Source organism: Sinocyclocheilus anshuiensis, unplaced genomic scaffold, assembly GCF_001515605.1.
Source record: "Sinocyclocheilus anshuiensis isolate Anshui unplaced genomic scaffold, SAMN03320099.WGS_v1.1 scaffold1019, whole genome shotgun sequence".
Taxonomy (NCBI): Eukaryota; Metazoa; Chordata; class Actinopteri; order Cypriniformes; family Cyprinidae; genus Sinocyclocheilus; species Sinocyclocheilus anshuiensis.
Genome location: NW_015546058.1, coordinates 75425 through 91846, shown reverse-complemented (window position 1 = coordinate 91846; position 16422 = coordinate 75425). Strand labels below are relative to the sequence as shown.

At 39.7% G+C, this 16422-nt stretch overlaps 1 protein-coding gene across 1 annotated transcript in view; it reads left to right on the top strand.

Annotated features, from left to right (window-relative positions):
- LOC107699368 (protein phosphatase 1H-like) overlaps positions 1 to 16422 on the top strand; it is an 82271-nt gene that overhangs the window by 22998 nt on the left and 42851 nt on the right. The window contains exons 7-9 of the mRNA XM_016500604.1: positions 1114 to 1198; positions 4661 to 4779; positions 12204 to 12276. Coding sequence (XP_016356090.1) covers positions 1114 to 1198; positions 4661 to 4779; positions 12204 to 12276 — 277 coding nt within the window. The remainder of the gene's footprint in view (positions 1 to 1113; positions 1199 to 4660; positions 4780 to 12203; positions 12277 to 16422) is intronic.

Sequence of the window (16422 nt, the reverse complement as noted above, 5' to 3'; positions counted from 1 at the left end):
TCGAGCCGACTGTTGCAACGAACGCAACTTTCACCGCACAAACTCTTTACTTTCAGTTTTCATTCTTACATTAAGCATTAACAGCAACCCAAAAGGGGTAAGCTTTCAACTGAACTGTATAGTCTACATGCATTTTAGATGCTTATAGTATGCTCTTGCCCCGTCCATGCACGTTAGGCTATTATGAGCGGGTTTTTTAAAACATTAAAACCACTCAGGTAATTTCAGTGGTAGGCTATGATACATATTCATGTAGCCTATTAAACTCCCCGTAACTCACAAACTCCCCGTGATAGCGCGCAAATATTTCTGCCCGTTTTCGCTCGTTGTCAGCCTCTGCTGCTTTTCTGCAACAGACTGAAGCTTCGCGTGAATTCAGCGCACATTGCATTCAGCTAATAAATAATCAGCAAATGCTGCAATTTTCTGGTGTTATTTTATTATTGTTGGGGCAGTCTACAACTATATTTTAAACTTCTTAAAATACAGTCCACTTCAGATTGATTTTGATCACTGCATAAAAAAATTAACGCAATCTTTATCTAATTCTGATTGGGTGGGCAAAGCCCACCTCTGCCCATTCCTGGAGCCGGCCGCTCCAAGCTGAACTTAAAAGTTGGCAACCCTGTGATTGGCAGCTTCATCAGGACAATGCGCCCACCCATGCATCATGTCTCATGCACAGTTTTTTGGTGAAACATCAAATCACCCAGGTAACAGCCCAGATTTAGCACCCTGCAGTTTCTGGCTTTTCCCAAAACTAAAATCACCTTTGAAAGGGAAGACATTTCAGACCTTCGATGGGATTCAGGAAAATATAACGAGGTCGCTGTTGCCGATTCCAACAAAGGATTTTGCAGAGTGTTTTGAACAGTGGAAGAGATGCTGGGAGAACTGTGTGAGGTCCCAAGATGTCTACTTTGAAGGTGTCTGAGGTGTTATTGTCCTGTGTACAATATCTCTTGTATCTTCTTTGATAAATGTCTGTATTTTTCATATTCCATGGCTAGATACTTTCCCGACAGCCCTCGTATTATTTATGCACATGTATACAGATTAGATAATTTTCTTATATGTACATATATGCGTGTGTGTGTGTGTTTTATTCCTCAGAGCCATTATAATTAGAAATGGAGAGATAATTCCTATGTCCACAGAGTTTACCCCTGAGTCAGAGAGACAAAGACTTCAGTTCCTTGTAAGTTGCAATATCTTTTGCTCTTTTTATCTTTTAACTATTTACACTCTATGTTAAGGAAACCAAATTCTTTGACATAATCTTATAATAATATTATTGTTATTATATTAATCTTTTTATGATTATAAATTGTCTTATGCCTCTCATAAATATTTTAAAAGATATTATAAAGCCATGTTTATTTTAATATTTAAAAGATATTATAAAAAGTGTTAAAGCCCTTGACCTTTTAAATGGTTTACTAATGCTAAGTGGGAAGTAGAAAGTTCTATGAATGAATGCCACTCTGAACTATGGATGTCAGGGTTGGTTGAATGGACTCACTTGCAGGAAGTATGGGCTCTTTAATAATAATAAAACAAAACAAAAACGACCGCAAGGGAAACAAGGCAGACAGGTCAGGACAGGGCACAGCAAGGCAAGGCGAGGCAGGATCAGGAAGGGCAGGACAAGATAGGAACCAACAAGGGCACATTCAATGATGTTCTGGCACAAGACTGCAAACACAAGGAGAATAAACAGGAAGCAAACATGGAGGGTAACGAAGGACAACAGGTGGGGCAACAATTAAAGCTGCAAGCAAAGTTGAAAGGGCCCTCACACCCGGGCTCACTGCCACTGCGGTGGCTTTAGCAAAACAGCAAACGGTCAGCAATATGCATTTAAAGTGGTAAATATAGGAGGAATATGTCAAAGTCATTTATATGTGCCAAACTTTCTGCTGCAAGCTGGTGGCGCTATGACTATAACTGAATATTGGCATGTAGAAGTCTTCAAGCCAGGACAGATCAAACATATGAAGTTTGGTGCAGATTGAACATGGTATGTTTGAGTTAGTGTAAAACATGACATATCCTGTTGCCAACAGGTGGCAATATGATTATAACTGTAAATTGGCCTTTAGATGTGTTCAGGCCAGGACCTTTAGGTTATACTGAACAACTTTGGTGTTCATCTGAATTAATCTCTAGGAGGAGTTCGTTAAAATACAACGTCTGAAAATGGCAAAAATGACACAAAATTTGCTGAGAAAATTAAAAATAACCGACTTCCTGTTGGCTTTCGGATTTTGCTCCAATATACTTTTTTGTAGGTATTGGTGTGTTACATGTGTGTACCGATTTTCGTACATGTAGGTGAAATGTAGCTCGAGGCGCGCTCCGTTGAAAGTTTATAGATGGCGCTGTCGAGCCATTTTGCCACACCCGATTGAATATTGGCCTTTAGATGTGTTCAGGCCAGGACACTTATCAAACATGTGAAGTTTGAGTCAGATCGGACATTTTACAACAACTTCCTTACAACAACATCCTTTTCCATGACGAAACATGGAACTTTGTCAGGTTGCCAAGGACACACTCTTTAACGAAAAATCAAGATTTTTGGATTCTGACATTGCAAAGGCCTTTAGAGTAGAGTAGACTAACCAAACATAATGTCGATGTCATTAAATCTCTAGGAGGAGTTCGTTAGAGCATAAAGCATGCCACTTCCTGTTGCCAACAGGTGGCGATATGACTGTAACTGAATATGGGCATGGGCATGTGTTCAGGACAGGACTCTTATAAAGCATGTGAAGTTTGGGGCAGATCGGACATTGTCTGCCTGAATTATAACAACTTCCTGTTTCATGGCGAAACATCTACGTTTGTCAGGCCACCACGGACATGCCCTTCAATGAAAACTCAAGATCTTCGAAATTTAATGTCATAAAGGGCTTTAGATTACACTGACCAAATTTGGTGTTGATCTGTTGAAATCTCTGGGAGGAGTTCGTTTAAATACAACGCCTGAAAATGGCAAAAACTGCACAAAACTTGCCTAGAAAATTCAAAATAACAGACTTCCTGTTGGACTTCATACGTCGTACTGGGGGACACTTTTGTAGATATTGGTGTGTTGCATGTATTTACCAAATTTCGTACGTGTGTGTGAAACATAGCTTGAGGGGCACTGTATTCAAATTTTATAGGTGGTGCTATTGAGCCATTTTCCACACCCACTTCTGAAACCCATATCAGATGTAAATTTTCGCCACTCCTGGCGCGTGTGCAAAGTTTCATGAGTTTTCGAGCATGTTTAGGCCCTCAAAAATGCGACTGATTTTGGAAAAGAAGAAGAAGAAACTGAACAATTCCAATAAGGTCCTCACACCATCGGTGCTTGGGCCCTAATAATCAGGCAACAAGATGGGCAGGGTCAAGACAATAGACATGAGAGCACATGGCACACAGAAGCAAATAAAACAAAAGCCAAAAAAGAAACAGGGCTTGCAGACGAGATAGCGTGAAAACAAGATATGAAAACAAGAAATGACAGGAGTGTCAGGGCTTCATGGGCGCAGAAGATGTGGGGGGCATAAAAATCAGAAACATTTGGACTGATGAAACGTGAAGACTTTTAACACACGATTGTTTGTTAATCTCGATTGTGTGTCATCTCCAGGTAATAAAGTATATGAATAATGCAATGCTATTTGACATAGCATTTATTACAGTATAGAAACTATTCTGCCTTATTCTGTGATAAAAATTGGAATATATACTGTATATAAACAAATCATAATAATTAACACTTCTGTCCCCCTCATTTCTGAAATGATGGCTACGCCCGTGCAGGGCTCTGTCACAAAGCTACAAATAATCTAGACTGAAGTGACAGAACCCTGACAATGGATGCATAGTGTATGGCGCAGCCAGGCAAAAACTTTTCAACCTTTCAATTTAAAAGAGTTCAAACGTACAGGGAATTTTGACAGAATCAGTGTTTTATGACTGACCTGCTAAATTGTCCAGTGATTAATTGACTGTAGCTATCAATTCTGAAAGGGATAATATTTCTTTGGCTACAGAGAATAATATTGTATCCTATTTATATATACACTATTTATTAACATAGTAATAACATGGTTGACAGTTAAAGACAACTTTACGGCAAGTTTAAGGCAATATAACTTGCGAGCACAAAGCAAAAGACACTTCTCTTCAAATACAGACAAGAAGACTTTACGTTATTATAAAGCCCAAAGCAGACCTCCTTTTTTAAAGCCCAAAGTGTACTTCGGCCATTCGCATTCCACGACGAACTCCGCATACTGTCCTTGCATACAATCACCTTTCACAAGTGATGTTGTACATGCATTGTCCATGCAGACATTAAATCAGGCAGATGTTCCCAGACCCTCTTGATGATTTTTTTTTTTTTTACTTGTTAAAATGTTTTTGTATTTGTTTAAAATAGAGTTGCAGGTATCTCTTAATCCCCTCAGATAAGCACTTGTTTACACAGGCATATATTGTTTTCAATTCACTGTCACTTATAATGTATCAAATCCAAATGAGTTAATGTCAAATTTAATGTATATAGTGATTTTGTTGACATCATTGTTTTATCATTTTGTAGGTATAGTTTGCCGTGTCTGTTGGGCTTTAGATGATTATTTCTGTCTGTATTTGTTTTTAGGGTTTCATGCAACCCCATCTGTTAGGAGGAGAGTTCACACACTTGGAGTTCCCCAGAAGGGTGCAACGAAAGGAGGTGGGCAAGAAGATGTTGTACCGGGACTTCACCATGACTGGCTGGTGAGGATATTACATTTGCTGTCATATTCCTTCACGATTGTGTTTGTTTGTGTAGCAAGAAATATTGCTTCCTTTATTATAAAAATCAAAACTTTGTTTTATTAAACTGCTTTCAAAACTCCAAATGGCAACAGTGGAATCCAACCATATTTATTTCTAATAAATTTATGGTCTCCTCCAGGATATTTTTTTTCAGGGGTTAAAAATTTAATATTTTTAGTTGTTGTTGTTGTGTGGTTCAGTGGTGTAAAGTATATGAGTACATGTAATTAGGTACTGTAGCAGCCTAAAAACTAACTAAAGCCGCAGGAGCTGAGTGAGGGAATAACTTGTGACACGTCAATCATCCTTTAAATTTGTGTCTTGAGATTTCTTTTATCCACCGACAACTTGTACATTGAGGCATGCATTTCTTAAAGGATCGGCAGATTATCAATGCAAAAGTTTGAATATACGGTCAACAAAAAAATGCGTGCTCCCACACTCCCCCCCTTCTTTCCCTGACAACCCCCACTCACAACAGGTGTTTTAACTCTCAAATAATTATTTGAGACACTCCCACATTTTCCCACAGTCACATGACATCACACATGAATATTTACATGGCTCCTATAGGTACTGTACTTGAGTATATTTTTGGCTACCTTGTAGTTTTACTGAATATTTTAACATGGCTGAATATTTTACTGGTATTGGCAACTTTTACTCTCTACTTCACTACATTTTTGAATAGGTACAGTTGAGATCAAAAGATTACATACACATTGCAGAATCTGCAAAATGTTAATTATTTTACCAAAATAAGAGGGATTATACAAAATGCATGTTATTGTTTTATTTAGTACTGACCTGAATAAGATACTTCACATAAAAGTTAACGTTAACAGTCCACAAGAGATTGTGATAGTTGTTCATGGGTCCCTTGTTTGTCCTGAACAGTTAAACTGCCCACAAATTCTTTGGTTTTTCAGCATTTTTGTGTATTTTTTTTATGTACACAATTTTAAACCCCTTGCTCTTAATACATCGTTTCTCTTTCTGAAGCATCAATGAGCATTTGACCCTTCTGTAATAGTCCCTCAGTTGTCCTCAGTGTCAAAAGATGAATCTCAAAATCATGCAGTCATTGTTGGAAAGGGTTCAAATACACAAAAATTATAAATAAAAATAAATAAAAATAACATGCATTTTGTATGATCCCTCTTATTTTGGTAAAATAATTAACATTTTGTAGATTCTGCATCTCTGTATGTAAACTTTTGACCTCAACTGTATATGAATTCTTTACTCATCTGCATTTGTAATGAGTCATGCAATGGCTCAGGCACCTAACTTTTTCTGCAGCAGTTTATTATTAATATTGGCTTCTACAGGGCATTAAAGGTACTATATCTTATGCATTGTGCCCTTACTCACACAAACTTGTCAACAAGGCTTCTTTATGTGAATCCAAGTGCATTAGCAGGTAGTTGTGAATCGCTGCTGGTGTATTATAGACAAGATAAGGACATGACTGCAGCCAGCGATGAGGCCAAAACCAGCATGTCTTTTGCAAGAAGCCTTTGATTTTTAATTTTACTTAACATTATTTTATTTATCTGTCATACTGAGGAGACCTTTTTTAAAGAATATTGGTTTACTTATGCCCTTTTTGAGCAGTCATGCTTCACTGAGACTTGATTGTCTGTAGACGTTTAAGAAGCAGTTGTGTTGATATTGATTTATTGGAACCTTGAGGTGTGGCATGTCTCTTAGGTGTTAAGGACTAGTGCATCTTTGAGCCTACATTCAGTATGAGTAAAATACTTAAAAGGGACATATCATGAAAATCTGACTTTTTCTGTGTTTAAGTAACTTTGTTTTGGTAAGCCTTTCTCTGCAAGCATGTGAAAAAAACAATAAATTAGTAATGACAAAAAATTATGATATCCAATGTACTTTTCTACGAGTGATTTATAAAGTTAGCTTAGGTTGTTTAATACTTGTTGGATAGTAAGTCACCCACTACAAATAACATGGCGATAAGCCTGTGTGAAGTGATATTAGGTTAATATTGCAGCCCTACCGATGTGTTGGGTTTTGCTCAATATGATGTTAAGTGGCAGATCAGTGGACTTGCTGCAGTTGAATATCTAAATACGAATGACAAAAAATGATGATATCCAATGTATTTTTCTATGAGTGATTATAAGGTTACCTAGCTTAGCTTGTTTAATACCGTACCTTGATTGGATAGTAAGTCTCCCACTGCAACTAACAGGGCGATAAGCCTGTGTGTGAACTGATATTAGGCTAATATTGTAGATCTACCGATGTGTTGGGTTTTGCTCAATATGATGTTAAGTGGCAGATCAGTGGACTTGCTGCAGTTGAATATCTAAATACGAGATATCCTCAGTCCCAGACAAAACCTAAAATACTATGTGGAGGACTAATAATTTAGTAAATATGACCGTGTGGTGAAACTATGAACCGAACTCATATTTAAAAAACTATCTCCATGCTATGTACACATGCTTTGTACACATATCTATCCTTACAAGTACAATTTTGGCTGTATTATTTGTGTCCCCTTCAAAAATTGCTCTTGATGTATTTATTTTGTTTATTGTCCCCCCTACTGTTAGATGGAATTTATGCCCTTGCTTGTGACGTAGGTAGGGGATCTTATTATAATATTACCGGTCCTTAATCTGCAAGTTTCCTGCGCCGCCATTCTGTTTTTGCAAGCGGCAATGGTGTACCAGTTCTAACACCATGGCAAAATTTCGAGCAAAGCATGCTAACTGTTCTGTCATTTGCTGCAAAGATGAGCACAGAACACTATTTAGAGTCCCAGCCTCAGAGGAGACGAGAGCAGTGGATGTTTTTTATTTATTTACTGTATATTTAAGCTGCTGCCACACAAACTTGTGTGTTTTTAATATAAACTTGTGTGTATTTATTTAACAGTTTAAGTGCTTAGACTTAAAAATGTAGTTTAGTACTCACATGCCGTGTGGTAGCCGCTTTCTGTGCACGTGCTTCGGTGTGTGCACTTAGAAAACCGTATATCAGAAGTTTTAACTGATATGGCTTTAAAAGGTATGATTTCAGCATGATAGACATGATAATCAAAACCAGACAGATGTTTTTTGGCAGAGTATCTGAGGCACGAGCTGTAAAGGCACAAACGGCTTTATTCTGGAAAAGGGAGGCAGGGAGCAGCAGCTCATTTGCATTTAAAAAGACATGCACTGCTTCCACTCAAAATAGGCATTTTCAAAATTAAATAAATGATCTGTGGGGTATTTTTAGCTGAAACTTCACAGACACATTCTGGGGACACCTGAGATTTACAGTAAATATACTCATCATACATAGAAAATACAATTATTAATTATTTAAAATATAAGATTAATATAATATATACAAAATTTATAGTGTATTGCCCACATATTTTTATAGATTAAATCCTTCATTTCAAATGTATTGTAATTATGTTAACACTCCTTTCATATAATATACTTACCTAAATGTTTTTGGTGTCTTTAAATAGTACAATCAAGTACACTATTACTGTCATTAATAGCACTTTTTTTCTACATTAAAAATATAGCACTTGAAGTACTTTATGCTAAAAGTATGCTTACTGTTAAACTTGAGTTTTGGTACCCCAGTTAAAAATAAAGTTGTAACGAATTAGTCCACTGGAGGCGAGCGTAGTGAAGAACCCAAGTGCAGTTTATTCAAAACAAGGTGAAATCCAAACATAATCCAAACAGACGAAGACTTGACATGAACAGACTTGACTTGACGAGGCATGAACAGACTTGACTTGACGAGGCATGAACAGACTTGATGTGGCATGAACAGACTACACTCACCGACAGCGGGTTACAACATCAATACACGACAAAAGAGACAATGGCAATATGATGGCTAGTTATAGCAGACAAGGAGGGTCACATGACATGAACAAACCAATGGGAAACAAGACACATGACTAAGACAACCAATCAGAACATGACACATACACAAGGCAGAGAGACATGAGGCAAGGAAAGCATGACACTAACAGCAGGAAACAACTACAAAATAAAAAACATGGAAAACATGAACATGAAACAAAACCCAAAACCCACAATACATATCCCCTCCTCTAAGGGCGGCTCCAGACGCCCAAACAAACACAAACAAAACCCAACAAGTCCAGGAGGGTGGTAGAGCAAAGGCAGAACAGGGGGAGGGATGGAAGGCCAGGCCCGTGAAGAGGAACAGCCATGGCGGAGCAGGCAGAGCGGGGAGCCATGGCGGTGGAGGTAGAGCGGGGAGCCATGGCGGAACAGGACAGACAGTGAGTTCATGAACGGCCTCCATGGCCGTAACAGGAAAGACAGTGAGTTCGTGAACGGCCTCCGTGGCCATGACAAGACAGTCTGCGAGTTAGTGAACGGCCTCCGTAGCTGTGACAAGACAGTCTGTGACAGGGCAGGCAGTGAGTTCGGAAGCGGACGCCACCACCTCAGGAGGTTCTGCAGCGGATGCCGCCACCTCTGGAGGTTCTGCAGCGGATTCAGGCACAGGAAAGGCCCTTGGAACAGACTCGTGGATAGGAGAGGCCTCTGAGACAGACTCATAGGCAGGAGAGGCCACTGGGGCAGATTCATAGACAGGAGAGGCCTCTGGAGCGCAGTGTGCAGCCCACACGCTCAAAATGGCGACCGCCATTACGGGCAGTGCAGTAGACAGTGGGATGCCTGGCGGGCTTGAGAGCGTAGGGACCACTGGAATGTCAGCTGCTCTCCATCAGTCTTTTCAGTCCTCGCCCAGGCTCTGCATCTATTTTGACTTAACTGGCATGATGTGAGCAGGTCCTGGAGTAGCAGGCATGACGTGTGCAGGCTGTGGCTTGGTAGGCATGACGTGAGCAGGCTGTGGATTGGCAGACATGATGTGAGCAGACCTTGGCTTGGTAGGCATAAGTGACCAGTGTGGGGTATTGCGTGGCATTAACTGTGATATGTTTCTTTCCAAACCAAAATGGAACATGTCTTTCAGAAAGGTATTGTTAAAAGCCACCTGGTAGCGCAGTTCACAAAAATCTGCCAAATATTCCTCAACAGAGCGATTACCTTGACGGAGGCAAACTAGGCGATCTGCTGGGTTCATTATGGTGGTTGTGTATTCTGTAACGAATTAATCCACTGGAGGCGAGCGTAGTGAAGAACCCAAGTGCAGTTTATTCAAAGGAAGCATGACACAAACAGGGAGCATGACTAAACTACAAAATAAAAGACATGAAAACATGAACAAGAAACAAAACCCAAACCCCACATTACAAAAGTGTACTTGAATGCACTAAAAATACTTAAATACAAGCAAGTGCATGTCTAGTACATTCTTATTTTTTGTGCTATATAAAATTGTAAAAGTTATACACTAAATACACTAATTACAGTTTTTCTCAATTGATTTGACTCATGTCTCCAAACTCAGGTCACTGTTCTCAAAAGAGTTAACACAGTGATCTGAATACTTTGTAATTGTCCTAAACAGATTGTTGGATGATTAGCGAGGGATACCCGGTTCGTCTACCCGTCACAACATATCGTGTGAACATATTACTGACAATTTGATAATTTAATTAATAGTCTATATTTTACGGATAACTTAAACTATGTTAAAATAAATGTTACTGGAATAATTTGAGGAATGTTTCATTTGCATAGAACGTGTTGTCTTTCTTAACGCCGTAATGCACCTTCGCGTGAAGTGGAAAATCGATTCCTGAGCAATCGATGCCAACTAATTCAGCACCTTCACTTGGGACAGCGCCTCTGTAACGTCGAACGTAAGAGGCAGCGTGTTAAGAAGCTTCCTAAGGGACACTTCGGGGAACACACTTAGGAACATAAACAACTTTGGTAAGATATATCTTTCGAGTCTTCTTAGCGCGCTAAGAGTGAGCGTTATCGGGGAACCGGGCCCAATACTTTAAAATATCTGAAAAAAATGTTTTACACAAATCACAAACATTTATGTACTATTTGTCCAAACACAACAAACAAAACTCTGTAATTTGTCATTAGATCAAATGAACATAGTATATTTTCGATTGGCCCTAAACTGATAGCTATTCTGTTAATCATACACTCAACACAGGAAATGCAGTTTTCCAAATCGTTTACACATTTATTACAATTGCTTTAGTAATAATAATAGGGAAAGTATACAATGAGCAAGAATGAATATGCAAAATAATAATAATAATAAAATATAAATAAAATGTATTTACTGTAAATATCCCCCAAAAAATTCAGAATTTACGTTTGAGATCATTCAGGTGGACCATCAAGATTATTTTGAATGGAACAGGAGTATTGTTGACATGGTGGTCCAGAACAACACCACCAGCCACAAAGGAAGAGGCCTGTGGAGATGTTGAGACAGGAGCTTTTTAAACATGGATTCAGACTTCTTAAATTTTTTCTCCTATGATGCAAGTGCAGCAAATATGTAGTGTAGATAAAATGCAATGAAATTCTCTTCCAGATGTAAATGAAAGGCAAGATCAATAATTCAGTAATTCAATTATATATACATATCCACCACTGTGCTGTAAAAGACTGATCTGTAGTTATGTTTGTTTGCAGTTCTTGCTGCTAAAGGTGGCACAAACAGATTTTAAGTTTAAAGGGGCAATTAGTTTTTTCTCATGGGTGATAGCAGGTGTTGGATAACAATTTTTATTTCGTTTAGATATACACAATATATATAAAACAAAACTCCCTGTTGAAGAATTGCAATAAACATGTATTTTCATTAGCATATTTGTGCATCTACAGCTGAACGTGTTTTATAATCAATAGAGAAAACACCTAGAGATTTGATGTTAGTATTTAATTTTAATAATTGCATTACTAGAAAAAATAGCAGTGCTTCATTTTGCAGTAAAGTTGAACTGTTTGGTTAAGATAATTTTGTGTTTGGATGGCTGTGTTAAATGTTTTGAGAAAAAGTTGCATTGGAGAAAAGTGTCAAATCGATTGAGAAAAACTGTAAAAGTATATTTCTACTTCAGTAGTACTTCAGTGCAATTGCAAAAGTATACTAAATACCACTGATATTTAAATAGATTTTTAGTGCATTGAAAAAGTATACTATCGCAAAAATATACAGAGGACTTTGCTAGTAGCACATTTGGGGAGACTGTACTTACAACTATTTCATTACTAATATACTTTAAATAAAATCTATTAAATTTTTAAGTTTTTAATTTCTTTCTTTTTTTTGTTTCTACAGCACTTGTACATTTGTTGTTTTTAAATGATTACTATAAACAAATTTTAATTTGCTGACATTATGGTCAGGTCCAGTATGGTTTGTACTTTAATACCTTAACCTTAAGTCCCACTTTCTTTTCTCTTTTTTTGTCTCAACAGGGCTTATAAAACCATTGAGGATGAGGACCTCAGATTTCCTTTGATATATGGAGAAGGAAAAAAGGTAACACTGGTGAGAGAATCGGAGGACAAATTGAAGCAAAAAGAGCAAATCAAAAGGCAACTCTGGTCAGGCACCGCCACAAGACATGGCACTGGAACAGAAGTGTCAAGGCAAAGAGAAATTAACAATGGTATAGACAACAAGAGGAAAGAAAAGTAAGATTTATTTCATAGATGAAAAAACAAGGAAAGAATTAGACAAGATGAAAAAGGATAATGACAGGATTAAGAGAGTCTCAACTACATCACCTTGTTATTGAAGGACTGCTACTATGCATAGAGCTGTACATACAGTACTATCATGAAATATCACTTATCTGACACTCAAAGTGGATACCACTCCTGTTTACTGGAGGGGTGCCCTCCAATTGCAAAGCATTATACATTTTTTAAAGGGGTGGTTGATTGTGATTTCACTTTTTTAACGTTAGTTAGTGTGTAATGTGGCTGTTTGAGCATAAACAATATCTGCAAAGTTACGACTTTTAAAATTATGGCAGTTTAATGCCTACAAAAACGTGTGGAGGGCTTTCAGCCCTCTTTGTGTGAAGACCGACGAGTGTAAAGACCTGCGACTTTACCTGTGTGACTACACCGAGCAACGAAACCGGCAACGCACTTAAGTATTATTTTTTGACGTCACAAACCCAGGAACATGCAGCAAGGGGGGCGAGGCCATGCTGCGCTGCTTTAGAGAAGAGTAAGAGTTGTTGCCATGCCGTCAAAACTAGGCACGAAAAATCTATTTATATATGAATCGCGATTCTGTCTTCTAATGACACTGGTCTGCTCATTTCTAACAATTGGAAATACTCAACCCACTCTCCCCTATGCAATTATAACTCATTTGAATCACATGCAATTACTATAACAGCTCCCATAAAACTCCAAGTTGTGGTAATTTACCGCCCTCCTGGGCAAATTCTAGGCACCTTCCTAGAGGAGCTGGATAGGCTGCTGTCCTCATTCCCAAAAGTGGATGGCAGTCCACTTTTAGACTTTGGCGACTTCAACATTCATCTGGACAAGCTTTATGCTACAGACTTCCACTCACTCCATGCTTCATTTGATCTCAAACGACTTACCACTACAAGTATGCACAAATCAGGCAACCAACTTGACTTAATTTACACACGCAATTATCTCTTCAAAACATTCAATTCTCTCCTCTGTCCCCCTCCACCACCTCCCAACACTTCTATAACAGCTGTTGATTTCACCACATCCTTCACATACAAAACTAGAACAATCAGTAATCAATTCTCAGCCTCACACACACAGGACCTCAAAACAACCACACCCACTGCTAAAACTCCCATCTTCTCCTTCTGTCCCCTCACTGAGGCAGAAGTATCAAAACTTCTCCTCTCCAGCCATCCTACACACAGGCACCTCCCCTACTGCATTCAAGCAGGCTCGGGTAACCCCACTGCTTAAAAAACCTACATTCAACACTTCTCTTTTATGGCGCTTTTCCACTGCATTTTCGCAAAAAAGTCGCCGCAACAGACCATCTGTTTGGACATTTAACCGAGCTTCAGAGTGGTGGGATGTGATTGTTCCCGGTTTTACAGACACTCAGTCAAAACAGTTGTGTTCGAGATTGTGTTGTGATTTAAATCTAGCGGGTCTGTTGTGTCTCATGTCGCAAGTTCAGTGACGCAGGTAGTGACGATTCTCTCCGGCTAATAAGTGATCAGCAGAGTTTACACGTCACGTTTTGGTACAGGTAGTGACGATTCTCTCCGGCCAATCAGTGATCAGCAGAGTTTACACGTCACGTTTTGGTAACGGTACGGTTTGCTTGGAACCTCAACCGAGGTGGTACTGAAAAAAGTACCAGGTACAAGGTACTGTACCCAGTGGAAAAACCCCAAAACCGAGCCGTACCGTGCCGTACCATGCAGTGAAAAAGCGCCAATAGACAGCTACAGACCTGTCTCTCTCCTTCCATTCATAGCGTAAACCCTCGAACAAGTTGTTTTCAACCAGATATCATTGTATCTTTCACAGAACAACAAACTGGATGCTAACCAGTCAGGTTTCAGGAGTGGCCATTCAACTGAGACTGCGCTACTGTCAGTCACGGAAGCCTTGCGGTTCCTCAGGGATCAGTTCTTGGACCCCTCCTCTTCTCCATATACACAACATCACTGGGTCCCATCATACATGCACATGGCTTCTCCTACCATTGCTATGCTGATGACACACAGCTCTATCTCTCATTTCAACCAGATGATCCAACAGTAGCTGCACGGATCTCAGGCTGCCTAGAGGACATCTCGGCGTGGATGAAAGAACATCACCTACAGCTCAACCTGGCAAAGACTGAGCTTCTTGTCTTCCCTGCCACTCCAACTCTACGGTATGATTTCTCCATCCAGCTAGGTTCTTTTACAATTACCCCATCAACTTCGGTCAGAAATCTTGGTGTAATCTTTGATGACCAGCTGACCTTCTAAGACCACATTGCAAAGACTGCTCGATCTTGAAGGTTTGCATTTCACAACATCAGAAAGATCAGGCCCTTTCTAACGGAGCATGCTGCACAACTTCTTGTCCAGGCCCTTTTCATTTCTAGGCTGAACTACTGCAATGCTCTTCTGGCTGGACTTCCATCAAGCACAATCAAAACTCTACAAATGATTCAGAATGCAGCGGCACGACTGGTCTTCAGTGAGCCCAAAAGAGCCCATGTTACACCTCTCTTTATCTCCTTGCACTGGCTGCCGGTTTGCGGCACAGAGAGGGTCAATCACTTTCCAGAACATTTTCGTTCACTGTTCCTGGCTGGTGGAATGATCTTCCCACCCCTATCCGGTATGCTGAATCCCTGACAATTTTCAAGCGACAGCCGAAAACTAATCTCTTTCGACGCTACTTGACTTCATCCTAAATTAAAAAAAAAAACTTTGTCTTTCTCTTTATTTATTCCTTCCCTTTCTAGCTTGTACTTATTTGAACAATGCCTGAAACTTGGTATTATGAGCACTTTCTGTGTCTGTTTGCCTCTTTAAGAAGAATCGCTTTATGTATTTCCATATTGTAAGTCGCTTTGGATAAAAGCGTTTGCAAACTGACTAAATGTAAAAGCTATGAGAAGCGTTAAACACGGGCGCGCATGCAGTGGCCGCGCTGTATTAAAGCTTTAATCAGGATAAAACCGTATATTAGAAGCAAACTGTTACAGTTATGGACTTTTTGTGTTTTTCCCTGTTTCAGTTCTCCTGCCTGGATTTTTTCCTTTGATCCAGTTTTCCTTAGTTGTCTTGATTGTGTCATTCTGTTCACCTGTGTATCGTTAATCATCTTGTTTGCTCCTTTGTTTTGCCTGTGTATATATTCCCTCAGTCTCTGTCTGGTCTTCGTCGTGGATTGATTTAAGTTTAGTGTGTGTGTTGGCATACTCTCCTTGTGATTCTCCTGTCCTATGTGTTTGAAGTTGGAATTAAAGGACTATTATTGTTACTCCGTCAATCTCTACAGCCACATTCTGTAACTGAATCCATAACCGAAACAGTTTTGCAGCGTTCCTCTTTTGTTTATTTATTTATTTTTCCCCGTGGATTTACCTTCTGTAAAGCTTCTCTGCTTGGAGCAAGAGGATCACTCCCTCAAGGTCCATACGAGGGATTTTCTACACCTGGCTAACCAGACTCATTACCCGGACAGCTGCCTGTGCACCTTTTACTTCATCGAACTGAACAACTCTACACCTCACGTGCCTGAGGGAGTACTGGTGGAGATCGAGGACTTGGAGGGACGCTTTTTTTTTTAGCTGCAGCTGGTTACTGGACTATTCTATGAGGAACTTATGGACATTTTTCAAATGGACTCAATAGACTGGTTTGGGGAGGTAATACCCAGTTATCCGGTGTCTTCGCTGGTTCCGTTCAGCTCTCCTGTGTCTCCTGAGCTCCCTGTGACTCTCGTGTTCCCTCCCAGCCACCCTCTCCCGCCTCCTCTCCTAAAACCAGCCAGTTCCTCAGCCCTGGTTCCTGTCAGTCCCTCAGCTCACCCTCAGTTAGCATCATCTGGGCACTCTGATCCACCTTGGGACTTCCAGTCTCCAGCTCCGCCTAGGTGAAGATCCCCTGTCTCCGCCTCCAGCCTTCGAGTCCCGGACTCCACCTTGGTCCTTCGACCCATCGGCTCC